General features: G+C 35.9%; 1 protein-coding gene across 1 annotated transcript in view; it reads left to right on the forward strand.

Annotated features, from left to right (window-relative positions):
* Positions 1-3,864: 3,864 nt before the first annotated feature.
* Positions 3,865-26,745, forward strand: part of LOC137400796 (uncharacterized) — a 34,900-nt gene continuing 12,019 nt past the window's right edge. The window contains exons 1-3 of the mRNA XM_068087133.1: positions 3,865-3,952; positions 5,253-5,455; positions 5,756-6,029. Coding sequence (XP_067943234.1) covers positions 3,865-3,952; positions 5,253-5,455; positions 5,756-6,029 — 565 coding nt within the window. The remainder of the gene's footprint in view (positions 3,953-5,252; positions 5,456-5,755; positions 6,030-26,745) is intronic.

The raw sequence follows: 26,745 nt of genomic DNA on the forward strand, positions 1-26,745 counted from the left end.
TTTCAGTGAACTGCATATTCGGAGTTGTTTTACAGTATAAAAGACAACTCTCAATAAACGTTTTGCTGTTCATGAATCTGTTCCCATGGATGAGTAATGCAGCTAGCAGTTTGGGGCCGTGGCGTCACTCGGGGATGTGCGGGAGACGTCTTTTTGCCCTGAGTGCAGCAAGAGTATCCAGGCGCGACTTTCCAGATGAGTGAGTTGGCGAGTGCGAGGCGATTGATTGCCAAGCAATTGAGTGCTAGGTGATTGATTGCGAGGTGATTGATTGTGAGTGCGAGGCTATTGGTTGCGAGGCGATTGGTTGCTAGTGCGAGGTGATTGATTGCCAAGCGATTGAGTGCTAGGCGATTGATTGTGAGGTGATTGATTGTGAGTGCGAGGCTATTGGTTGCGAAACGATTGGTTGCGAGTGCGAGGCGATTGATTGCAGGGTGAGTGCAAGGTAATTGATTGCGAGGCGAGTGCAAGGCGACTGATTGCGAGGCGACGTATTGCGAGGTGATTAATTGCGAGGTGATTAATTGCAAGGCGATTGATTGCGAGGCGATTTATTGCAAGGCGATTGATTGCGAGGCGATTGATTGTGAGGCGAGTGCAAGGCGATTGATTGCGAGGCGGGTGTGGGCTAATTGATTGCAAGTTCGAAGGGATTGATTGCGAGGCGAGTGCAAGAGCGCTATTGTCAAATGCTCGGCGGGTAAAGACTGGTCAGCCAAGGCGGGGGCTCGGCGACAGAAGTGCGCAATCATCAACTGCAAATATAGGCGGGTATGAATGAATGCATGAATCTAGACACATTAATCTAGAATATTTACTAGATTTTACACGCATCTAGCTGTAAAAACATTGCAGATTTCCATTTTTCTCTCCAACACTATTGACATGTATATGTGTATGCATATTCAGGGCAACATTTTCAGTAGACAGTTAACATAATAATACATCAGAGCAACAATTTCAGTAGACTGCATATTTGGAGTTGTCATACAGTATAAAAGACAATACTCAATAAACCTTATGCTGTACGTGAATCTGTTCCTGTAGGCGAGTAATGCAACTAGTGTAACCCTAAAAGAGCTTACGTGCAAGCCAGGCTCCAAAATAAATTAGCCCAAATCAGCTGGGAAGAGGTAGCTTTTCCTTTCATTTGTGGTGCTTGTTTCGGTACAAAATTATTTTTTGACACAAATATATTTATGTTTGAGTTAGCTCCTCTAAATACTGAAGTATAAATGAGGCTTCTAGATTATACAATACAATAAAGAGTGTGTGAGTGTGTGAGGAAAAGAAGAAGAGAATGAGAAAAAATGAGAGAGTGAGAGAAAATGAGAGAGTGAGGGCTAATGAGAAAGAGTGAGAAAGAAGAAAAGGCCAGCATGGCAAAGAAAGTGTTGTGCATCACACTGAACAATCCCTGTCTGCCACAGCTTTTGCTGGCAGTGCCGACCCCCATGTGGATTAGCGTGGTACGAGCTATCCTGAGTTCCTCCAGATGGTGGAATGCCAGATGGTGACTGTTAGGTTCATGGATGGAGAGTTGACTTTACTGGCAGCGAAGGTACATGGCGAATCCGTTTGATAATTTTCACTTTCTGTTCAACAGCTAACGAAGCAGCTTCAGCAGCTGCTGGCTGAGCACTGCAGCTCTAAATAAGTGGTTTTGGCCACAACCTTTCTGCCCTAAAACCTCGAGGGCCAAAGGTACATCCGATGGGACTGGCAGAGTAAGAAGCACCCAAACAGGAGAAACGATGTGTAAGCCGCAACTGTCATGCCCACTGCTGGTTTCACAAAGGCCGTCACTATTTTAACCCCTACAAAAAGAACACCAGTCGACTAACCAAACCAAAAAAGGTAATGTAGACTCATACCCAGATGAAATAAAGAATAAAGTATGGTGTATGAAGGAAGAAAAGAACTTGCCGTGGCTACTCACAACTTTTATGAAGCTCTTGAAAAGCGTGTGTCTAACTTCCTTGAGGTAACAACGACTGGAAGGGAGGTGAACCAGCTAAGCACACCATTATTTCAGACACAGTGCTCAAAAAGATATCGAATCAACAGAGCCAAGGGAAAGTGAACCAGCAGCCGACCATAGGCCTTATTTTAAAGCAGCAGGACAAGTTCTGACTGCCTAAGGTCTACCGACCAATTTGGAAAACCAGACACCTGCCTTTAATGTGGAAAGCTTGATAGCGACTGGGCTGCACCCTTATTGCTTTCACAAATTGAGACAGCCCAGAGCCACTTAAGGCACTGGCGTTGGAATAGCCCTACTTGAAAATCCAATTATTCCCAGAAAAGTTAGAAGGGACATACATCTAGCTTTTAATCGACACCGGGTGCACGAAGAACCTGCTAAGCATGCATGTGTTCAACTGGTGAAAGTTGGGCATGGTCAAATAGAGAATAATGATATCTACGGTCTTTGGCTGTTGGAGCTCAGGTAACGTTTTATACAGTATCAGGCTGCCAGTACTGTTGCATGATGTAAAATAAAAATTGAGGAGATTTTTGTTGTGAGTCACATCAGCAGGATGCCATACTTCAGTTGTATTGGTGGTAGCTCACTAGTGCTCAAGGGAATTTCAGCAGCCCTGGTTTTTATGGAAGTAAGGCAGCTGACATGCACTGATAGACACAGGCACTCGCTGTTGAGCAATGTGTAAGTGGTGAAAGACCTGAGAGATGGTTTTTCTATGCCAGGTTACCACACGAAACCACTGCCGAATTGTGCTGATAGGCAGGGCTGTACCGATAACTTCTTTGACTACTAGCTTGAGCCAGTTTGGACCAATAGGAAGGTAGTCTCTTGGTGCCTAAACTTTACTGAGTAGCCCCTGGCCATACGAGTAGGGACTTACAATGGAGTGGGGACCACCAGGTAATTGAAGAACCACCCCTCACTTGGCCGGACCAAATGGCTCAAAGTACGAGAGCGTGAAACTCTAAGGTGCCAATCCACCTAAAGTACTTATTCCAGACAGTTGAAAAGAGCTGCCAGGAGTCCGGTCAAGCCAAGAGGCTTGCTCAATCCTTTCCAAACCAGTTTTAGCACCTAGAAAGAAGTGTGGTCGGCCTTTTGAGGCAGAACATTTCATTCATTCCAAGTCCAACCGGCTAGGACCTGAGAAAAAAACTGAGGCAGAGCGCAAGGGGAGAAAGCTGGAGACGACAAGCATGGGCTCACAGAGGAGTTCACCACCTTTGCCTGGAGAAGCCCTTTAGCGTCATAGGAGCTGGCTATTTTGCCGGCTTCCTGTATGCATGATGGGGCGCCGGCTCATAGACCAGATACAGTAATAACTCACAGCTTTGCGCTCACATTTGGCAGTTTTTGGTGCTTGTTGAAAAAGTTGAAAATAAAAAAAACTTAATTTAAAAATACATTACAAAAATTAAAATACATAAACATGCACACATAAAATAAATAAAAATCGTCAATTACAAACATGTGACTTCCTTCTCACAATAAACCCAATTAATCACAAGTACCAATATTCAAACTAGATGGAGTCAATCTACGCTCCTTTTTTATGCGTTATCTGGCTTAATATACTGAGACTAAAGTTGGAACATAAACTGAAAGGCTGTCAAAGTAACTTTAACTCACTTATTTTACAGGAAATAAGTACAATATGTTTAAAAGCAGTTTAAGTGTTATGATGTTAAAATTTTGACATTTAAATTTCATATAATTTAAGTTATTTTTGATTTTGCTGGTTTTCACTTATCACCTGTTCGACGGCTCCCATTCACTTGGGAAATTCAAGGACTCCTGTACTCCAAGACCTCCGACATAAGAGGGCCAGCCAATTGCTGATGAACAGCAACCTTTAAGCAGGCGCGGCCACAGTTATGGCCGATGTTGTATCTGACCCGAAGTTGAGTCAAAAGGAGATAGAGATCCTACAACAAGAGATACATCACCTGGAATATGAGCCCTGTCAGTACTGCCTTTGGGCCCAGTTGGTTGCATATTCAAGCTATATATTCAAATGGCCTCTATTAGGTGAGGGTGTAAAAGAACTCAGCCGACCGCTATTTCCGCCAATCATTTGGCCGCCCGGCATGCCACAGCCATAACCAGCTGGCAAGAAGATGGCTCGAGAGGGAGACAGCTTAGCCCTATCAGGCCAAACGAATAGAGGACTGGCCCACCAAGAATAGTGGCTGGCTAGCACCAGAAAGACCGCCCGGCTTTTTAGACAAAAACAGATGAAATCATACGGGATCATAACATAAGAAGCCTCAAACCAGAAGAGTTGTTTTGTTATTCCGTACGCTGCAGAAATATATTTATCAAAATATATCATCTTATAACTGGACCAAATGAGTGGGCTTAAGTGTAAATGTAAAGGGTCACTGCATATCCTTTGCAATACTATTTACAAGTTTACTTGTAACTATGACAAAATTCAATATCTATATATCTATATATCTATATATATATATATATATATATATATATATATATATATATATATATATATATATATATATATATATATATATATATATATATATATATATATATATATATATATATATATATATATATATATATATATATATATATATAAACACATATACATGTATATATATTTATACATAACTACATATATATATATATATATATATATATATATTTATATATAAATACATATATATGTGGGTATTAGTAATATAGTATACATGTTTACTTACGACAAGTTGTTATCTTACCAGTTGATGTCAAGGTAGCACAGTACTGTACAACAACAGTAACATTGACACTGTTACTGTGGTTGCTCTATGGTCAAAGTTGCTCTGTATTTGTGTGATTCCTAGTCATGAGATGGAAAGGATGAGAGAGCAAGAATTCTCTACACAGACTTTGGGTAATTAAGTAGACAAATAGGTTAGACATATCAGACTGTCTGATTAATCAGAATTGTATTAGGAGAGCATCACTTAGTCAGCATTGATTTAGGAGAGATTAGTAGAAGTATTTAAACATAAGAATAGCGAAGTAAAATATTTGTTTTTATTTATTAGTGTGAAAAAGAAAGCACAAATCTACAGTCATTTTTTAGGTACTGCCAAGGGTTGAGCCTCGTCCTACCCACTTGTTGGAACATCTAATGTAATGCTTTGACTAACCAAGCTTGTGGCCCTTTAGGTTGTTTGCTTATGGATTGCCCTTTCATTTATTGGTTGTCACTTTAGATTATAAACATGTTTTACTGTTTATGGTCTGTGTACAGATGCTGTGACTGATCACAGATTCAGTTCTTTGAACACATTGAAAGAGGATATAACTGCTCATTTCAACAACCTTCTCCTCTCTGCTAGTGCAAAGTTAACAGAGATTTGTATGGCTGATAAACAGATATGGAAAGTTCTAGATGAGGAGGAGGTTGAGTGTGCTAAGAGAATACAAATGATAGAAAGAGTTCGAGATGAGCAGGTACATGTAGTTCAATATGGTGCATTTTCAACTGGTGTTACATAATTCATTTTCATTACTGAAGTAGTATATTATCAGTGTCTGGAACTTATACTTATAACAAACTTGTTGTGGAGTGATTGTAAATCAAATTGTTATTGAACAAGTCTGGCTAAGCAGTCTAGATTATTATGTAATACTTATATTAAAAGCGCAACTTTACCATTATTGCAAATAAATTGGCTATAATATACGGAAGTTATTAAAGATTCCATAAGTGCAGCGTTGCCCAGAATCTTCTAGATTATGACTTGGTTTCAGATTGAAATGATCAGAGAGGAAAGTGACAAACTAAAAGAGCAGATCTATGAGTACCAGAGAGAGCTGACAGATCAAGTAGAGTCATACAACACAAAGTTGATGGCTAAGAAAGAGAGACTAGAAGAGTCATGTTCAGAAGTAAGGAAGTGGTTGAGAGAGAGTCATGTGACTCAGAAGGTGGAGCAGAGGCAGCAGATGACAGATGAGCTGGTGAATAACACAGATGTAAATATTGACTGTCTTATTACAAGGACTCCAGCCCTTATACAAACCAGTGAGTATATTTAGTTACTATTTGCTGTTTAGTTACTTGCTGATAAGAAAAATGAAGTTAAACCAATACACAAGAGTACAGTGGACCCTCGCCATATGATTTCAATTTGTTCCAATGTTTGCACTGTAAAGCAAAAATGTTGTATAGAAGGTTTAGCAACCCATTCTACTGATCTAATACAAACACTCCTTGTATCACGTGTCAAAACAATAACCAACTGTCGGAGTACGTCAGCCGAATAAAAAGCTTCCAAACTACGGCGTTTTTGTGATGGATGCGATTAACTGTTAGTTTTTGAGCTTTTAAGAGCTTGTAATCACATTTCCACACATTTCGCATTTACAACACAACAGAGTAAGTGAACCTTCTGATACCAAATACTTGTAATGTGAATTTTGTTGCAAGTAAACCTTTAACACTTTCACGGTTACCTGGCTATTAAAAAACGCATCTCAGTCAGCTAGGCGCTTTGCTCTACTTTGCATTGCCAGCACCATCATCTTTCTTGTTTCTACTACTATGTTATACATGTATATATCATTTGAATGCCAAAAGCTTCCTCATTCCATTGGTACCAAAAGTTATACTTTTGACACAGAAGTCTAATGCACACAATCTGTATAACTCAAGTCCCATTTTGCACATGAAACTAATGCGTATTTTGTATGTTAGCAGAATGAATTCAGTATGAATTTAGCTGTCTACTTTATTATATACACTGTAGAACACAAACTATAGTTAATGCCATAATTACCGCCTTTAGCCAAAGTGCTGACACAATTGACAAAAACATGGAAGACTAGAATACAAGAATAACACAGATGGTAGAGACAGATCATAGAAGATGAAAATATTATTTGGTAAAACAGCTGTTAGGGTGATGGCATGAATGGAAGCAAGCTACACACAGAGCCACTGAACATTTTTTACATAACCAAGAGGTTACTTTTTGGCTTCTTGTCACCAGGATCTATTTTAGATGAGCAGTGTGCACAACAATGCGTAGGAAATTGATTATGTTCTGTAAGCGGTATGCGGATAGAAAGTGATCACCAGGTCTGTTCTTCACTGGTAGCTGAGTCGCTGATGGTGTTGTCATTTGTTCAACCTGTGTAGACAACTCATTGGCAAGAGAACACAGGTAGTTAGAAAAAGCTAACTTACACACAAGGATTAGAAATCCAGTGCATTTTGTAGCGGTTGATCAGGCCCATTTCAAATAGCCAGAAAAACAGCTTTTCCCACCATTTCATCTCCCTGCTTCTGTAAGGATAATAAGATGTCATATGATCGTGCTTGTCTACACCTGCCTTGTTCTTGTTATATGTGACTACTGATGCTGGCTTCAACGTCTCATGATTGCTATACCGAGGCTTTTGAGTGCTAGTATTGATCATGGCATCTTCATCTACAGTTGACAATGTGAATACATCTCGAACATCTTCCCACATAGTAGCCAGTATGCATCCACACCGCTTGGCAACGCGTTCACCCTTTTTGAACTATTTATTTTTTAACTCAATTGGAAGATGTTTACGATTTTTGTTTACTATATCAACATAAAAAACCATCTCTCGTAACTTCTTGAATATTACAGGTGAACTGTAGTGCCTATCCATCAACATCTTATGTCTCTTGTTAGCAAATGGACTCAAGACACGTGTCAGCAGCGCTTCTACCGTGTTATCACCAGTAGCTGTGTACACCTCCTGTTGCAGACTGCCGATAGTGGATTCACATACATACTCTACTCTCAAGCCATACTTGTTAGGCTTATTTTTTATATAAGCTTTGAAATGCACCCTACAACAAAAAAAGACAAACACCTTCATCAACAGTGATGTTTGCACCAAACTTGTACAAATAACTTAACTTGAATATCAAGTGGTCATAGAACGGTTTGACTTTATACAAAGGGTCATCGTTAGGATCACCACATCTGGCATAATTTGGCCAATAGCATTTGGAATTGTGGAATGCATGACATCGTTAGCGCTGAAGTAATCATCTATGGCAGGTTTGTGACCTAAGCACATGTGGATCACCATAGCAAAGAATTGGTACAGGTCATGAAAAGTGATAGGCTTCCATATCTTTCTGTCAGTGTCAGAAATAAATTGATTGACATAATGGGTTGGTCTCACTTTTTACTAGCTGGAAGTATGTGCGGTCATATATTGCACAAAAAGAATCCATTATTGAGCAGCCATCAGCTAGCTCTGAAGTGTCCAGACCTGAGGTGAAACCGTCAAACCTGTCCAACTGCTTTGGGTGAAGATCTATCCAAAGAAACTCAGATGATGCACCATCAGCATGCTTTCTAGTGCTCCTGACACAACGTCCTGCATTACTTCTGGTACTATGACTTCTACCATGAGCATGAAAACTTCTGCCTCTTCCTCTACTAGTACTTACTGGACTCACACCTAACAGAAAACACATAATTTATTGAAAGTCTGTGCATAGATGAGTCATGTAGATTGACATCAAGCATTTGCACAAGCAATAATTTTTCTCAACAAAGGAATCATGCAGGATCATAAATTTTACAATGAAAGCACAGTTGTGCTAACATACCATCACCAGTAGCAGATACAGTAGGAGTAACAGGGTCAGCATTGTCATCAGATTCTGATCGCGCACCATCAAAATTATTCTCACTATTCTGATTAAGTCTGACATCTCCAACTATATACTCTATATATGGGTATGCATATTGAGCAATCAACACAAAGCAGCCCACACGGGTCTTCCAGTCTAATATATCACGCTCATTCTAAGAGAAGCAAATATAAGGTAGTCAACAATGCAAACACAGAGCAATATAATTTGCTGACAGTTCCATTCACATTTGCATTCATGTATAATCTGTACAGGGATTTTGTTTGATTATGATGACTAAAATAAGGTTCTAAAGCATAAATGACAGGTAAAAATATTCACCTCCATCACTGTCACTATCTGGCTCGACTTCACTCCCACTATCATTGATTATTTCCTGAAACACGTTCTCCATAGACCTACGCGATGTTCGTTGAGCAGCAGCCATTTTGAAAAAAAAACGAGTGTTACAATACTGGAATTTCCAGAAAGCAGTATGATTGTAGGAATTGATGTACTGAAAGGAGACAGTTACCGGACGAAGACTCAATGCTTCTAGTTTATGATTGGGCTAGTTAAAATCTTATAGCAAATCCGTTTCGTAGGAAAACTATCATGTGACTCGATTGCAAGTATACTCGTTGCTAGGCAACGACAATGTAATGGATCGGTCTAGTGTGCTCGTCACTACCCTTCTAAGCATTAACCTTAGTTGCTATATATCTGGCAGTGACTTAGTGTAATTAGGGGTTGTGATCTTCAACAAAATGTAACATTACAATGTAGGTGCAGTACAGAAAGATAGCTCTTGCCTGCAAGACAGGCATATAGTATGAACTTTGACTTACCAAACCACACTAAGTTATAGTATATACATGTATCTATATTTCTCAAAGTATGTCGTATGTCTGTAATTCTGGCTATAGCTATTAAATATTGATATTAAAATTCCGCGCTTTGACGGACTAGAACTCACAACGAATGCATCAACAAGTTTCTTATCCAGACGCTCTACCACTGAGCTAGAACGACACAATAATCTAAGACGTCTTCATATACCAAATAACCTATGCGCATTCTAATTATTTTAGCCTTTCGCCCATGTGTTACTGTGCCTCTGTTAAAAAATATTTTAGGACCTATGTTTATGCGACGCGATGCTTCTTCGTTTTTTTTCGTCTGGGCTAATTTATTCTGCTTCACGATATCGACAATAACTTATCTCGAACTTAAAATTTGGCGATTTTTGTACTGATTATATGATCAGATAATAAAAGATATATGTCGCTGAACCTGCCATGGCACGTTATCTGTATCTGTTATACGGTCTATCCGGTATCCGCAATAGTAGTATAGTGAGAGCAGATCTACACACACTAGGCGGAGCTTAGGGAGCAGGAAGTGACATCACATCAGGATCTGTTTGATTGACAGTTGGGGGGCGGAGCTAGGCGGTGTTGAGTCATGGTGTGAGTCATGGCGATCTGTGTGATTCGTGGTGCGAGTAATGGTGTGAGTTGGTTGGTGACGTCGCGGTGGTGGTGTCGGTGGCCGAGTGGTGAGTCGGGCCGCGAGACGATTCGCGGTTGTATTTGGGATTATCGGATTTCGTTGGCGTCCGGTAGAGGTCGCTCTTCCGTGCCGTTTCGGGGATTGACGGAGAGCTCGGTGGCGACGGGTTGACGGACGGTGGCGGATGGATTTCGAGATCGTCGGAGCTTGTATGTATTTTCTTTTTTCCGATCCCGAATGAGAATGATGTGTCTGCGAACGAATATTCATTTTGATTGTAAACTTCATAAATTCTGAAATTATCTATCGCCTCTAAGTCTTCATCAGGATTAAAACTTTTCAGAATTGACGGAGCATGCAATCTGAAGGAATTCAGAGAGAAATTAAAACAAAGATTATAAACTCTGTATATCAAGACAGTAATGAGTTAAGGAAATGATATTATGATTAAATTTTATATAGTTTATTTGATGATATATCATAGGGATTTAAACTTACTATCAATGGATATGTTATTGAATAAAAGTTTTGTATATAAAAATGCTAAAACATAATATAAAAAAGACTATTGAATTTCATTCAATCCCAATTTTCTTCTTCTTCTTTCATTGTCGAATGAGAATGAACTGTCTACAATCAAAACATACATTATTTTTAGTGAGATATAGTAAAAGTAAGACATACAATCAGATTAGATCATTCATTCAAACTAAAAATCAAATATAATGTAATACTTACTGAAGAAGAAGAAGATCCATCCTTTTTCTGAATGGAATCTTCCTGTTGAGATACGGGAGCCTGCAATTGCAATGATTACAGTCAGGATGGTTTACTATATCCTTGCTGAGATAGTAGACTCTACATTCACAATGGACTCCAACTTAAATTGTAAATTTCAATTGCATTAGTCATCGAATCATAGAATGATATGCAAGATGTAATGCAGACAGAATAGGATATGCAATCAGCTAGAGTAGGACATACAGACAATAAGAAAAACAAATATGTTACATCACATAGTCAGACTAGGACACACAGACAGAGGAGGATATTCAGTTAAAATAATCTGTTTTAATCTGAGTAGAGATATAACATACACTTTGCTAAGATATTGGAGTTTGCAATTGCAATGAATACAATCAGCCTAGAACACATAGTTACTACTCAGAAGAGAAGATTCATTGTATCATTCCTACATAACATCTAGATTGAATTTGTAGTACTTACTGTAAACCGTAATCTTTCGTTGAGATCTTGATAGAACTTTTCACGTAAGAGAAATCGACAAGCTTTTCGCTTCCGAACGCTTATTTCCATTCCATGAGAGCAGTAACCCCATCGCTTCACACATTTATCTACACATTGTAATCGTTCTTGAAATTTCTTTTTTCTGTTGTCTCTGGTACTCATTGTGAAGTTATGAACTGAATTGAAAAGGCATATTCGCTCGAAGGATTTATAACAAGTAGAAGTGTTGTCGCGGTTCAATAATTTTGTGATCTAATGATATATATAAACAGTTTTCGCGAAATTCACTTTCGCGAAATTCAATTTCGCGAAAGTTGACTATATAATATATATGTGTAATTTCGCGAAATCCAATTTCGCGAAATCCAATTTCGCGAAATTCACTTTCGCGAAATTCACTTTCGCGAAAGTTGACTATATAATATATATAATGTGTAATTTCGCGAAATTCAATTTCGCGAAATTCACTTTCGCGAAATTCAATTTCGCGAAAATCTGTTTACTATTTTCGCTTCATTAATTCCTTTGGACACACCCATCATTCTTCAATTCACTATATAAGCGTTGCATAATCTGATGGAATATTCTGCCTCATTAACCATCTCTTGATACCTACTTATATTTGAGAATTTGGGTCGATCGAGTGTTGATACCATAAGGCTTGTATGCTTCAGCTAGAATTCTGTTAGCCGGCTACTCGCGATTAAGTTCGTTGAGTGTCGCTGTTTTCAGGGGCTGTTGTGTGGACAAGCGCCTTGGCATTCGACTTGATTGTTTTCCTAGGTTTACCTATGGAATTCTCCTGTTTGGTTTGGCTTAACCATTCCATAACAGTTTCTCGACCAGTAAATAGATGAAGATGATGAACTAGTAAAGGGGCATACATGGATTAATATGTGGATTATTTTGAGGATAGCTCCAACTCAGTGTGAGTATATCAATATATAAAACTTATATCAAAAAGTAAATAATATTCGGTTGTATTTGTTACCAACTTTATTTCGATATAAAGTATATATGTATATTCAATTGTAAAATATAGAAAAAAAAATTTATGTCAGATCTTCTAGTAATTTAACAATTTGGGAAGTTCCTTGAATATGTACATTGTCAACACCTTCATTTTCTTCGTTATTAAGACTTTTACTAATTTTTTTTTCATTCCAATCATATCTATCTAGTATAGTTTTTCGAACTACATGATCTCGTGTATCTGTTTCAGAAATTTTTAGCATAACTGTTAGAAAATCTTCTATTGAACATCCTCTGCTCCAAAATATTGCAAAGAGAAGACAGTAATCTCCACATGTTGTTGAAAGAATTGTTTCCAATGAAACAACCTTGTTGCCAATGACGTGCAACTAAATTTTTGGTTCAACAATTCCATTTCTAATTATTTTTTCAAAAAACGGTAAAACCAGACCGTTATCGTCATGACAATAAGAAACACACCGAGTTTGTTCAACGCAAAGAAAAGCGTCAGGAATTTTGTGAGAGTAAGAGTTGCTAAACAATTTTACACCTATCTTGTGGAGAATTTTGTTCTGAATAAGATACATTTAAAAGTAAAACGATATATGTTTTCATTTTTTTGAGATATCGCTTAAATACTAACGGTATATCGGATTTTTTAGAAAATCCGTTTGAATTAACTTGGGCAGAATAATCGTTTGGTCAACAATTAACGTGGTAGCGAAAGAGTTAATATACAAGTGAGCAGTGATTATAAATGTATATATAATAATAAAATGTGAGTAAGATAAAAGCTACTGAAGATACAATAAACAAAGCTAGGATTGTGCTAGTCCATGTTGATATACAAGGGAGCAGTGATTATAAATATATATATATATATAATAAATCGTGAGTAAGATAAAAGCTACTGAAGATACAATAATCAAAGCAGGATTGTACTAGTCTATGTTGATGTACAAGTGGGCAATGATTATAAATGTATATATAATAATAAAATGAGAGTAAGATAAAAGCTACTGAAGATACAATAAACAAAGCTAGGACTGTGCTAGTCCATGTTAATATACAAGTGAGCAGTGATTATAAATATATATATAATAATAAAATGAGAGTAAGTAATGTGAGTATATATAATAATACATTTTATTATTATATATATTTATAATCACTGCTCACTTGTATATTAACATGGACTAGCACAGTCCTAGCTTTGTTTATTGTATCTTCAGTAGCTTTTATCTTACTCACATTTTATTATTATATATACATTTATAATCATTGCTCACTTGTACACCAACATAGACTAGTACAATCCTAGTTTTTGTTTATTGTATCTTCAGTAGCTTTTATCTTACTCACATTTTATTATTATATATATTTATAATCACTGCTCCCTTGTATATCATCATGGACTAGTACAATCCTAGCTTTGATTGTATCTTCAGTAGCTTTTATCTTACTCACATTTTATTATTATATATACATTTATAATCATTGCTCACTTGTATATCAGCATGGCCTAGCACAATCCTAGTTTTGCTTATTGTATCTTTAGTAGATTTTATCTTACTCACATTTTATTATTATATATACATTTATAATCACTGCTCACTTGTATATTAACATGGCCTAGCACAATCCTAACTTTGTTTATTGTATCTTCAGTAGCTTTTATCTTACTCACATTTTATTATATATACATTTATAATCATTGCTCACTTGTACATCAACAGGGTCTAGCACAATCCTAGCTTTGTTTATTGTATCTTCAGTATCTTTTATCTTACTCACGTTTTATTATTATATATTCATTTATATTCGCTGCTCACTTGTATATTAACTAATTAAAGATCAGGAGTGTTAATAAAGTACAGAGAATAAGTATATGTACAATTATTATAAAGTGCTGTAAGAGATCATCAAGAGTGTTAATAAAGTACTGAGAATAAGTATATGTACAATTATTATAAAGTGCTGTAAGAGATCATCAGGTGTGGTAAAAAAGTACAGAGAATAAGTATGTGTACAATTATTATAAAGTGTAGTAAAAGACCATCAAGAGTGTTAATAAAATACAGAGAATAAGTATGTGTACAATTATTATAAAGTGTAGTAAGAGATCATCAAGAGTGTTAATAAAGTACATAGAATAAGTATGTGTACAATTATTCTAAAGTGCTGTAAAAGATCATCAAGAGTGTTAATAAAGTACAGAGAATAAGTATATGTACAATTATTATAAAGTGCTGTCAGAGATCATCAGGATTGTTAATAAAGTACAGAGAATAAGTATATGTACAATTATTATAAAGTGTAGTAAGAGATCATCAGGAGTGTTATCAAAGTACAGATAATAAGTATATGTACAATTATTATAAAGTGCTGTAAGAGATCATCAAGAGTGTTAATAAAGTACTGAGAATAAGTATATGTACAATTATTATAAAGTGCTGTAAGAGATCATCAGGTGTGGTAAAAAAGTACAGATAATAAGTATGTGTACAATTATTATAAAGTGTAGTAAAAGACCATCAAGAGTGTTAATAAAATACAGAGAATAAGTATGTGTACAATTATTATAAAGTGTAGTAAGAGATCATCAAGAGTGTTAATAAAGTACTGAGAATAAGTATATGTACAATTATTATAAAGTGCTGTAAGAGATCATCAGGTGTGGTAAAAAAGTACAGAGAATAAGTATGTGTACAATTATTATAAAGTGTAGTAAAAGTCCATCAAGAGTGTTAATAAAATACAGAGAATAAGTATGTGTACAATTATTATAAAGTGTAGTAAGAGATCATCAAGAGTGTTAATAAAGTACAGAGAATAAGTATGTGTACAATTATTCTAAAGTGCTGTAAAAGATCATCAGGAGTGTTAATAAAGTACTGAGAATAAGTATGTGTACAATTATTATAAAGTGCTGTAAGAGATCATCAGGAGTATTAATAAAGTACAGAGAATAAGTATATGTACAATTATTATAAAGTGCTGTAAAAGATCATCAAGAGTGTTAATAAAGTACAGATATTAAGTATATGTACAATTATTATAAAGTGCTGTCAGAGATCATCAGGAGTGTTAATAAAGTACAGAGAATAAGTATATGTACAATTATTATAAAGTGTAGTAAGAGATCATCAGGAGTGTTATTAAAGTACAGATAATAAGTATATGTACATCTAATCTGATTGTATGTCTTACTTTTACTATATCTCACTAAAAATAATGTATGTTTTGATTGTAGACAGTTCATTCTCATTCGACAATGAAAGAAGAAGAAGAAAATTGGGATTGAATGAAATTCAATAGTCTTTTTTATATTATGTTTTAGCATTTTTATATACAAAACTTTTATTCAATAACATATCCATTGATAGTAAGTTTAAATCCCTATGATATATCATCAAATAAACTATATAAAATTTAATCATAATATCATTTCCTTAACTCATTACTGTCTTGATATACAGAGTTTATAATCTTTGTTTAATTTCTCTCTGAATTCCTTCAGATTGCATGCTCCGTCAATTCTGAAAAGTTTTAATCCTGATGAAGACTTAGAGTTCATGTAAATCTCACTTCGATCCAATATCATGAGAGCTGGTGTCAACCATTGAAATGATGAGGGAATGTTATACTTTTGAGGATCGATGATCGAACATAATACCACACGCTCTCCCTTACGTTCAACGAAGAATTGCAACGCAATCTCACAATTGTCATTTTCTTCAGACTTATTTGCTTGTATTACTTCTAACGAAGCTGGAATATCCAAAACTTTTAGATCAATCCATTTCCATGGTTCTTGCATTTCTTCGGTTTTAAAAACTGTTGCAATAGGTGACGTAATTTTCTCATCTCCTTCCATATAATTTTCCTTGGATTCGAATATCCGCTTTACTACCGAACTTTTTCTTGATGATCTTCGTAATGACGTAGTTCTGTTCAATCTAGACTTGGTTGGTCTTCTATACTCTCTTTGTTTCATATTCAATTGGGAAGTTCTTTCAGAAATAATGTCGATATTCATACTATTGGAAGTTGACTCCTCAGAAGCTCCAGTAACAATCAACACTAACTAATAATACTTCATCAATTTATACATTATCTTTAAAAAAGTAGTGGAACCATAACAGCGATGGATAATTTCAGAATTTATGAAGTTTACAATCAAAATGAATATTCGTTCGCAGACACATCATTCTCATTCGGGATCGGAAAAAAGAAAATACATACAAGCTCCGACGATCTCGAATTCCATCCGCCACCGTCCGTCAACCCGTCGCCACCGAGCTCTCCGTCAATCCCCGAAACGGCACGGAAGAGCGACCTCTACCGGACGCCAACGAAATCCGATAATCCCAAATACAACCGCGAATCGTCTCGCGGCCCGACTCACCACTCGGCCACCGACACCACCACCGCGACGTCACCAACCAACTCACACCATTACTCGCACCACGAATCACACAGATCGCCATGACTCATACCATGACTCAACACCGCCTAGCTCCGCCCCCCAACTGTCAATCAAACAGATCCTGATGTGATGTCACTTCCTGCTCCCTAAGCTCCGCCTAGTGTGTGTAGATCTGCTCTCACTATACTACTCGCAATAATGAAAGCGTATTGCAATAATAAAATTAAAGTTTTAAGTTTACTAAAATACATACTAAAACTTCTTTCAAGTATGGGTTTAGTAAACTAAATTCATTTAATTTACATTCAGAGTTTATGTTACTTGTCTGTCTTGAAAGTAAAAACTTTCCACGCAGCACATTGTAATGTTGTATTATTTTGTGCCCGCAGATCATAACCTTAAAATGCACTAAAGTCATTGTAGGTACCTATAGTTACTAAGGTTAATAATATTTTGAAACTATTTTTATTGATGATGACTTTCACCAGGAGGTGATTGCATTAGATAATGACTATGGGTTTCTATACCACTATATGTATGTCTATAGCTTACGATATCAGCCTACAAGCCAATTTTTTCATGACAATACGGAACTGAGTTGAAATCATATAATTGCATATCTAATAGTTTTTTATTGTAATCATAGCGAAATGGACTATATTTATCCATTACTTGCTAATAATTTCACTATTAAATTTAAACACCTGTACATTTTAATTTTTTTTAAAATTTATTTAAACAAAACACTTTCAAGTTATGAAATTTTAAATTTATATTTGTTTAAAAACCTGTACAGTTGCTTTGTTTATTTTTATACTAGTCCTGCACAAAACTTTTTCCACATGATATGAAGTTTGAAAGTTACAACTGTTTTACAAAGTTTGATAACATTTACAGTTGTTAGTATTTTCTCTTTTAATTTATTTCAATTACGCGAACCACATGATATGTAGTTTTCTCATGATATTTAATTTGAAAGTTAGAATGGCCAATGTTGTTATACATTAAATCCAAATAAATTTTCTGTCAAAAGATTTTATTATTATCCGGACAACACAGGGTAGCAAAGCTAGTCTACATCTATTTCTCAAAGTTTGTCATTTGTCTGTTTTCTGCTTTCGGCTTGTCTAGCTATAGCTATTAAAATTTTGGTATTAAAATTTTGCTTTTTGATGGATTTGAACTGATTAAGAATGCTTTGGCAAGTTTCTTATCCAGATGCTCTAGCACTGAGCTAGAAGGGCATATCAGTCACAGACATACTCATATACCGTATACCCCATGCGCATGGTAATTATTTTAGCCTGGCGCCCAGGCGTTACGATGCCCCTGTTCAGAAATGTTTTGGGGCCTAAGTATATGCAACATGATGCTTCTTTGTCTTTTTTTTTCGTTAGGGCAAATTGGTTCGGCCCACGAAATCAACAATAAGTTATTTTGAACTTTAAATTTGGCTATTAGTGTACCAATTATATACGTTATTAAAAATACACGTCACTGAACTCGCCATGGCGAGTTATTTGTATCCGTTATTTGGTATTTTTGGTATCCATTATAATAAACACAATTCGCTAAGGTAAATGATAAAATCTTAGTTAAAAGTTTGAAGTTTACTAAAATATATACTAAAACTTCCTTCAAGTATGTGTTTAGTAAATTAAATTCAGCGTTTATGTTGCACGTCTGTTTCGAAGGTAAGAAATATCTGCGTAGTGCATTCTAATGTTCTATCTTGCAGATCATAACAACAAAATGCACTGAAGTCATTGTAGGTACCTATAGTTACTAAGATTAACATAGTATTTTAGTACTATTTTTAATGATGATGATTTTTACCAGGAGGTGATTGCATCAGATAATGACTGTGGGTTTCTATACCACTCCATGTACGTCTATTGTAGTTTACGATATTTTCGCATGCCAATTGTCGCATGCCAACATTGAAACGAACTAAAATCATATAATCGTATACCAAACAAATTTTGAATTTATCATAGCGAAATGGACTATATTTAGCCATTATTCTATAACGAGTTCACATTTACATTCAAACACCTTTACATTTTTATTTTGCTTCTAATTTATTTCAACGAAACCCTTCTTTCAAGTTATGAAATTTTAAACTTACAGTTGTTGGAAAACCTTTACAGTTGTTTCATTTATTTTTAATTTAGTTGTTTTGCACAAAACCTTTTTCTCATGATATGAAGTTTGAAAGTTACAGTTGTTTGACAAAGTTTGAAAACCTTTACAGTTGTTTTTGTTTTCTCTCTTAATTTTTATCAACTACACAAAACATTTCTCTCATGATATGCAGTTTGACAGTTAGAATGGCAACTATTGTTATATGTTGAATACAAATAAACTTTCTGTCCAAAGATTTTTTTATTTTTCATTGGTTATACAGCTAGTATCTATAAAAATAAAATTTTCACAATCCGTTGTTTGGTCTGTCGGCGTTAGCTATTACAATCTAAGAATTAAATATCCTTTTTCTGCTGGACTTGATTTCGGAAGTTCCCGTTCACCAGGCGTTAACTTGACCAATTAAACTGCTAGAGATGCGATGGATTTATTGGGCAATATGAGTTGTTATCTCGGTTGAAATACGCATAGCACTGCAGTATGCAACTTCACTAAAGCTTGCTCACACGGCTCTTATTGGGAAGTTTACGAATAAGTTTACTAACTAGCTTACTCAAATTAGTCATTGACAACGTGCCAAGCTAAAGACAAGTAGCAAGCAACTACATTACCTACCCCTATTTAAGGTTGTTTTACCCATGCAATGCTATGCATTTGATTGGTATTTTATAAAAATTTAATTTTGCCATCATCCATAATTTCATCACCATGGTCCAATTTCGTTTTGCTATAACTTAAAAGAAATCAAGCTGAACTGAAAGAAAGTGACCATAATATCTCTTTCAGGCATTATGAGAGGATTTCGGTGAATATCGTATTGACATCTTTGTTATTCCGGTGTATTCAGCGCAGCGACTGCCAAATTTGAATTTTGGGATCATTTTTTGTTGATATGATATGGCGAGAAAATGCTGTGGGATTAGAACGAAAAAAACCTTGTGTTCTACATCGTAAGGCAAAAAATTGTATAAAATGGACATTGTAACTTAGGCGCACTGCATCGTATCTCGCCCAGGTTACAATGGCCCTGTTATACATTGTATTGCACACTGCATTGTGTTCATGCTAAACATACCGTAAGTCCTCATTCTCAAGCCGCGCGGCATGTGCTCGCAAACAGATGACTCACGCAGTAAAAAATAATCCTCCAACAAGCCGTCTGTGGTATCTAGTCGCTCTTACCAACAAGCTGCATATGCCCACAGACCACGGCTAACAACAAAGGTTTTGTCGTCCTTGACCCCTTTGGGAGCGAAAGTGTCGAGACGGGTTTCGCTATACACCGTCCTCTTGAATAAGAAAACAGGCTACATCAGTATATGTGAAAAGAATTTTCTTTTACTTCCAAGATCGAATTAAAATTCCTGACCCTTGCATCAAGAACTTGTATCAGCCATGTCTCAGCTAGATTTTTATTGCACTGTTAGAGGGGTTATAGGCTACACTGTAGGTTTTTCGTGAAGGTTTAGCACTAGTGGACATGGTTGTATCAAGTTAAGGAGTTCAGTCTTGCTGCTGCTAACGATGTGAAATAACTGAACGCCTGTGGCTTGCTGCAATTTGTTTGATGTAGTGAGTTTTGCACTCAGTTTGGTCCATAGTTTCTGCTTCGATGTCAGCGGGTATTAGCACGCTTCCAACTACTTGTCTCTCACTCGTGTGTCACGAATTCATCTCGACTTAGAGCGATAAGTTCTTCTTTAGTCTAAAGTATTCCATAAACATGACCTTGAAAATAAACAAGTAGGTCGCCAAGACCCCCGTACATAAAAGTGTATCATGAATGCGATTATAAGGTTATAGCAGAGACCACATTTATCGAAAAGGCGCCCTGAGCCCCACGTAAGGTTTAAAAGTTTGGCCTTTAGCCACGGTTTATGACCTTGAACCAGAAGCCGCGCCCAACGACAAGCCGCGCGGCTTGAGCATGAAGACTTACGGTATACCTATTTATATCCATATATGTATGTATGTATACATAGATCTGTACATTTTGAATGCATATTTATATATATGTATATCTATAGTATATTACATATAACCTATAAATAGTCCCACGAACAAACGAGCGGAAGCAAAGTATGGGAGTTTTTATGATAAATGCATGTGCACACAACTTACGAAAATTATTCATCAACAATGAGACGAACCCTTGTCTCGAAATTTCATCAACAAATTTAACCATCGTTTTGTAGATTAGTTAAAGTATAATAACGATACAAAACACATATAAGCCTATTTAAATATGTTACCAAGTTTTTGTAAATTATCAAAATTCTCTTAAAACTTACCCATCTGATCGGATTATACAGCAATAGACAGATTTATTAGGACGAAAATCGTCACAAAACGCTTGAAAAGCTTGGTTTAATAAAAGTTAAGACCAGAAATTGAAATGCTGGGCGACAGAGAATATAACGATTAAGACGAGCGCATTTCGCGAAAAAATAACGTGCACATTTCACCAGTCTATGGCATTGTCGACGGTTTCTGTAATTAACGTAGGAGGACCGAAATCGTTTCATTTTTGCCGATTTTAAACTGACATTTTAGACACTTGAGTACTTAGGTATTCTAACTGATGTCCAACGCAGTGTAAGTAAAGGAAATTACGATATTTTTTCTAACGATTCTTATGAGATTATTACGATATTTAATTATAAGTTTGGATGACCACAGAACAATGACTACATAGTACAGATTTTCTAAAAATCTATATAAATATCACAACTTCTTGGTATCGCTAACTATGACGGTTTTAAATGTAAACAAAATTGTGCATTGGTTTTATATTATTACTATATTAATAATGTTGATTATTTTAATAATATCAGTGCATTTTACTTCTAATATTGGCCAATATTGCATTTTTCCTATTGCAGGGGGAGAGATATAAACATATAATCTTTTCTTTCATTATTGCTGTTTGTTGTACATAATAACACCCAGTACATTACAGCTACCGTTGCAGTTATCCTATTGCACTGCAGTGCCATTTGACTGCTAATATTGCATTTCTCAACCATCAGTACCCTTTCTTTTTTCCAATGTCACTTAGGTCGTGGGCTGTATGACAGTGGAATTTCTAGTAATTACATTATAATTTAATTGTATAATATTGTAATATATAATTATATATCATATATATGATATGAATATATCCTACATGAATATATATAAATAAATGTATATATAACTTATATAACATATATATATATATATATATATATATATATATATATATATATATATATATATATATATATATATATATATATATATATATATATACAGTAGATGCAGTATGAACAGTCTCTTGCATGAAAGTGCTCAATATTAAAATAGAGCGATGTAAAATTGAGTAAAAATGAAAGTTAAAGTTAAGTTTAAAACAACTTTATTACTAATAGTTTCATATTGCCATGCAATAATCATCAGATAAAATTGTTAGCACTGAAAACGACTTATATATAGATGGAAATAAAAGCGTAGGTCTTAAAATACCCAAATACACCACTGATACGTAGGATTAAAATTAGCAAGCAACATGATTTAAAGCCTCAACAATGCAGAAGTTTAAAAGTTAAGTCTTAAAATTGCTTAAAAGGAATTTGCCAGCATGTCTACATGTTGAAACTAGTTCGCAGCGTTTGTTTAAGGTAGCAATGTTAGGATTGTATATAATATAAAATTTCTCATACAGACATAGGTTGCATCTGCCTGTGGTCTTGTTGTATGATGTAGCTCTTTTGACTATGCTCCACTTGATGTTATATTCTATGCCTTGGTCTTTTAAGGTCCATATGTGCTTACTGAGCTCGGTGCTTGATCTTTTCTCTACATTTCTAAAGGTTGTCATATGATTGTAATAGCGTTGTTTGAATGTGGTGTCAGTCAATCCTATGTAATGTTCGTCCGCAGATTGATCATTGGTGGTGACTGTCGCCTTATATATAATTGACCTGCTCAGGCACTTTCCTTGTAGTGGGCAGCCATTCTTATGTCGGCAGTTGCATTCTCTTGGTTCTGTAGTTATAGGGGTCTCATTGTGATGCTGCAGCAATCTGGTATTATGAGCGCTAATGATACTGCTCACATTGTTCATACAGCTGTAGCTTAATTTCACAAAGTTTCTATTGAAGATCTTACGAAGAGCGTGTGATTTAGGGAACTCTGTGTCCAGGATATTAAAGAAAATCTTACCGATGTTATTAGCTACATTTTTGCTGAATGGCGGGTTGTACCATAGTATCGGTCTTCGTCTGGTATTCTTGTCTCTGTTTTGCGCATTGTTTGTCGGGGCAGGCTGAAACACAAGCTTGTGTTTGTGTCCGCTTAGATTGAGTGCCTGCTGGTATATGTCAGTTTCGGTGGTAAATGTGGAGTTGTCTGATGACAGGCTGCTCAGTCTCCTATTTATACCTAGTGGTATATTGTTTATTACTCCAAGTGGATGATTGGACTTGGCGTGTACATACTGTGGATGTGTATTTGGCTTGTGGTAAATTCTGTGTATACCGGTCGTCAGGTTTAGGTTTACATCTAAGAAGTTGGCCACCTTTTTGTTCGCCGATACAGTTATGCGTAGTCCGTTCTTGTGGAAGATAGAGCAGAGTTTTTTCTTGATTTTCTCAGCTTCTCTTGGGGTCTTGTTGGTTATTCCTAGGCCGTCATCTCGATATAAACCGAAAGTGTTGCCTATCTCATCTTGGATCTGCTTGAGTATATAGGCTCCAACCAGCTCACAGCATTCCGCCCCATCATAGCTTCCCATAGTAATGTCAAATAACTCATTGCAGGTTTTCTTTTGCCATGGTGTATTTTGGCTGAACAGCAATGAGTTTTTGGCGTGCATAATAGTGTTTATCTCATCTTCTGATATTTGCGTAACGGAGGATGCAAAATTTAGTGCGTCATTCATCAGTTGTTGTGTGATTGAAGGATAAAATTCAACCACGTCAAACTCTATAAATGTGTAATTGTTCTTGTTCTGGATTTTGTTGAACCAGTTCAACACAGCTGTAGTATTCCTCCATTGGTGAATTTCGAGTTTGTGATTAATGTCTTTGTTGATTCGTTGCAGGATGATCTTACTAACTTTGCCAATCTCTGACTTGGTCGGATTAATCAGACGGCATGTTGGATTATTTTCGAAGTTAGCCTTATGATCTTTCAAAGTGATATAAGCTTCCCTCTCTGCAATAGTGTTGATTCTGTTACTTAAATCTAATTCGTCTGTAATGGTCTTGGCTTCGCTATTGATACCTGTGATAGTGTCTTTGTCTGCTTTCCTGTAATTAGTTGTTATGTTGTTCTTAAGCAGGGCTTTGTAGTTGTCCACCTCCAGTTTGTAATAGTTGTTGGATTTATCAGCTGGTACAATTAGTTTGTCACAGTTGGTGATGTTATCACGAATATCACTGGATAGTTTACTCTGAAATTGACATCTAACTTTTCTAAATTTGATGTTTCGTATCATGCACATTAGCTTGGTTTCAAAAGTAGACAGGTCTGGAATATGTGGTGGTGATTTACGAGATCTAAAACCGTATGTGTTTTTCTTGCTTGTGTTTGCTTCTGGGTGTAAATAGAAGAAGGCCTTCCATCGCATTCGCTTGCAGAAGTCCTCAGTTCTTTCTATCAGTTTCTTGATGTACTGTTGATCTGATGCAATAGGTATATTCTTGGTCGAATAACTAAACTTGGTAGCTTCCATAACAGCAAGATCTGAGAAAGTGCTCAACGATAGGAGCTCGTGTATACAGTAGATGCAGTATGAACAGTCTCTTGCATGAAAGTGCTCAATATTAAAATAGAGCGATATAAAATAAAAGCGTAGGTATTTTAAGACCTACGCTTTTATTTCCATCTATATATAAGTCGTTTTCAGTGCTAACAATTTTATCTGATGATTATTGCATGGCAATATGAAACTATTAGTAATAAAGTTGTTTTAAACTTAACTTTAACTTTCATTTTTACTCAATTTTATATATATATATATATATATATATATACCCAAATATATATATATATAGCTATATATATATAGCTATATATATATAGCTATATATATATATATATATATATATATATATATATATATATATATATATATATATATATATATATATATATATATATATATATATATATATATATATATATATATATATATATATATAGCTATAGCTATATATATATATATATATATATATATATATATATATATATATATAAGCATATATATATATATATATATATGCATAATCCCCAAGTACAAGTACTTGGGGATTATGCAAAGCAACATCAACCACGAAGCCGAGGTACGTCACAAAGCCATTTCCGAATACAAGAAACGCCTTCGGCAGGTCTTACGGAGCCAGCTCAATGCCAAGAACCAAATCATGGCAATAAATACCTACGCACTGCCAGTAATAAGATATCCAGCAGGCATAATAAAGTGGACTGAGGAAGCCATCAAAGAAACAGATATAGCAACTCGTAAACTGCTGACCATGCATGGAGCACTCCACCCAAAATCTGATACTATTAGATTGTATCTTGATAGGAAAGATGGCGGTAGGGGACTCAAAAGTGTACAGCAGACAGTGAAAGAGGAGGAGCGAAGCATCAAAGCATATGCAGCCTCCATGGCCATCTCAGATAAGTTGCTAGCTGAATTTCAATCGGCTGCTCTCACAACGGACCTATGCCCTGATGATGAGGAAATTGACTGGCATACGAAACCTCTTCATGGTGCTTACCACCAACAAATATCTAAAGTTGGCGATCTTCACCAGACATATATGTGGCTGAACAAAGGAAACCTAACGGCCAATACAGAGTCGCTAATCATGGCAGCCCAGGAGCAAGTGCTCCCAACAAGGCAACTCCAAACGAAAATCTATCACACTAGAGACGATCCTAGATGCAGACTGTGCAAAGATGCACCTGAGACCATCCAACACATCATCAGTGGATGCAGACAGCTAGCAGGGAACGCATACACTGAGCGGCATAATCATGTCGCAGGTATTGTGTATAGAAGTCTATGTGACGAGTATGGCCTTAATAAACCACAACACTGGTGGGAAGCTCCTGGTAAGGTCAATGAAAATGACCGCGCTAAGATCCTCTGGGACTTCTACATCCAAACTGACAAGCATGTCCTAGCAAACCAACCAGATATAGTGGTGGTAGACAAGGAGAACAAGAGGGCTACTATAATAGATATAGCAGTACCCAATGACTACAATATAGCCAGCAAAGAAAAAGAAAAGGTAGAAAAATATCTCCCTCTTGGAGAAGAAATTGAAAAATGCTGGAATGTAAGAACAACCGTAATCCCAGTAGTGATTGGGGCACTGGGCGCAATAACACCGGCGCATAAAATGTGGCTTGCCCAAATACCAACAACAATCAACTCAGGTGAGTTGCAGAAAAGTGCGCTATTGGGAACAGCTAAGATCTTGAGACGAGTGCTCAAACTCCCAGGTCTCTGGTAGGAGACCCGAGTTAGAGCAGAATTTACCACCCATACGGGGTATCCGGGGTGAGGAAACAAAATATATATATATATATATATATATATATATATATATATATATATATATATATATACTCATGTATATTCATATCATATATATGGTATATAATTATATATTACAATATTATACAATTAAATTATAGTTTAATTACTATTAATAGGTTATATGTAATATACTATAGATATACATAAATATATATATAGTATATATAACATATATATATATATATATAACACATATATATACAGTCAAACATGGA

The sequence above is a fragment of the Watersipora subatra genome, chromosome 7 (genome assembly GCF_963576615.1).
Source record: "Watersipora subatra chromosome 7, tzWatSuba1.1, whole genome shotgun sequence".
NCBI lineage: Eukaryota > Metazoa > Bryozoa > Gymnolaemata > Cheilostomatida > Watersiporidae > Watersipora > Watersipora subatra.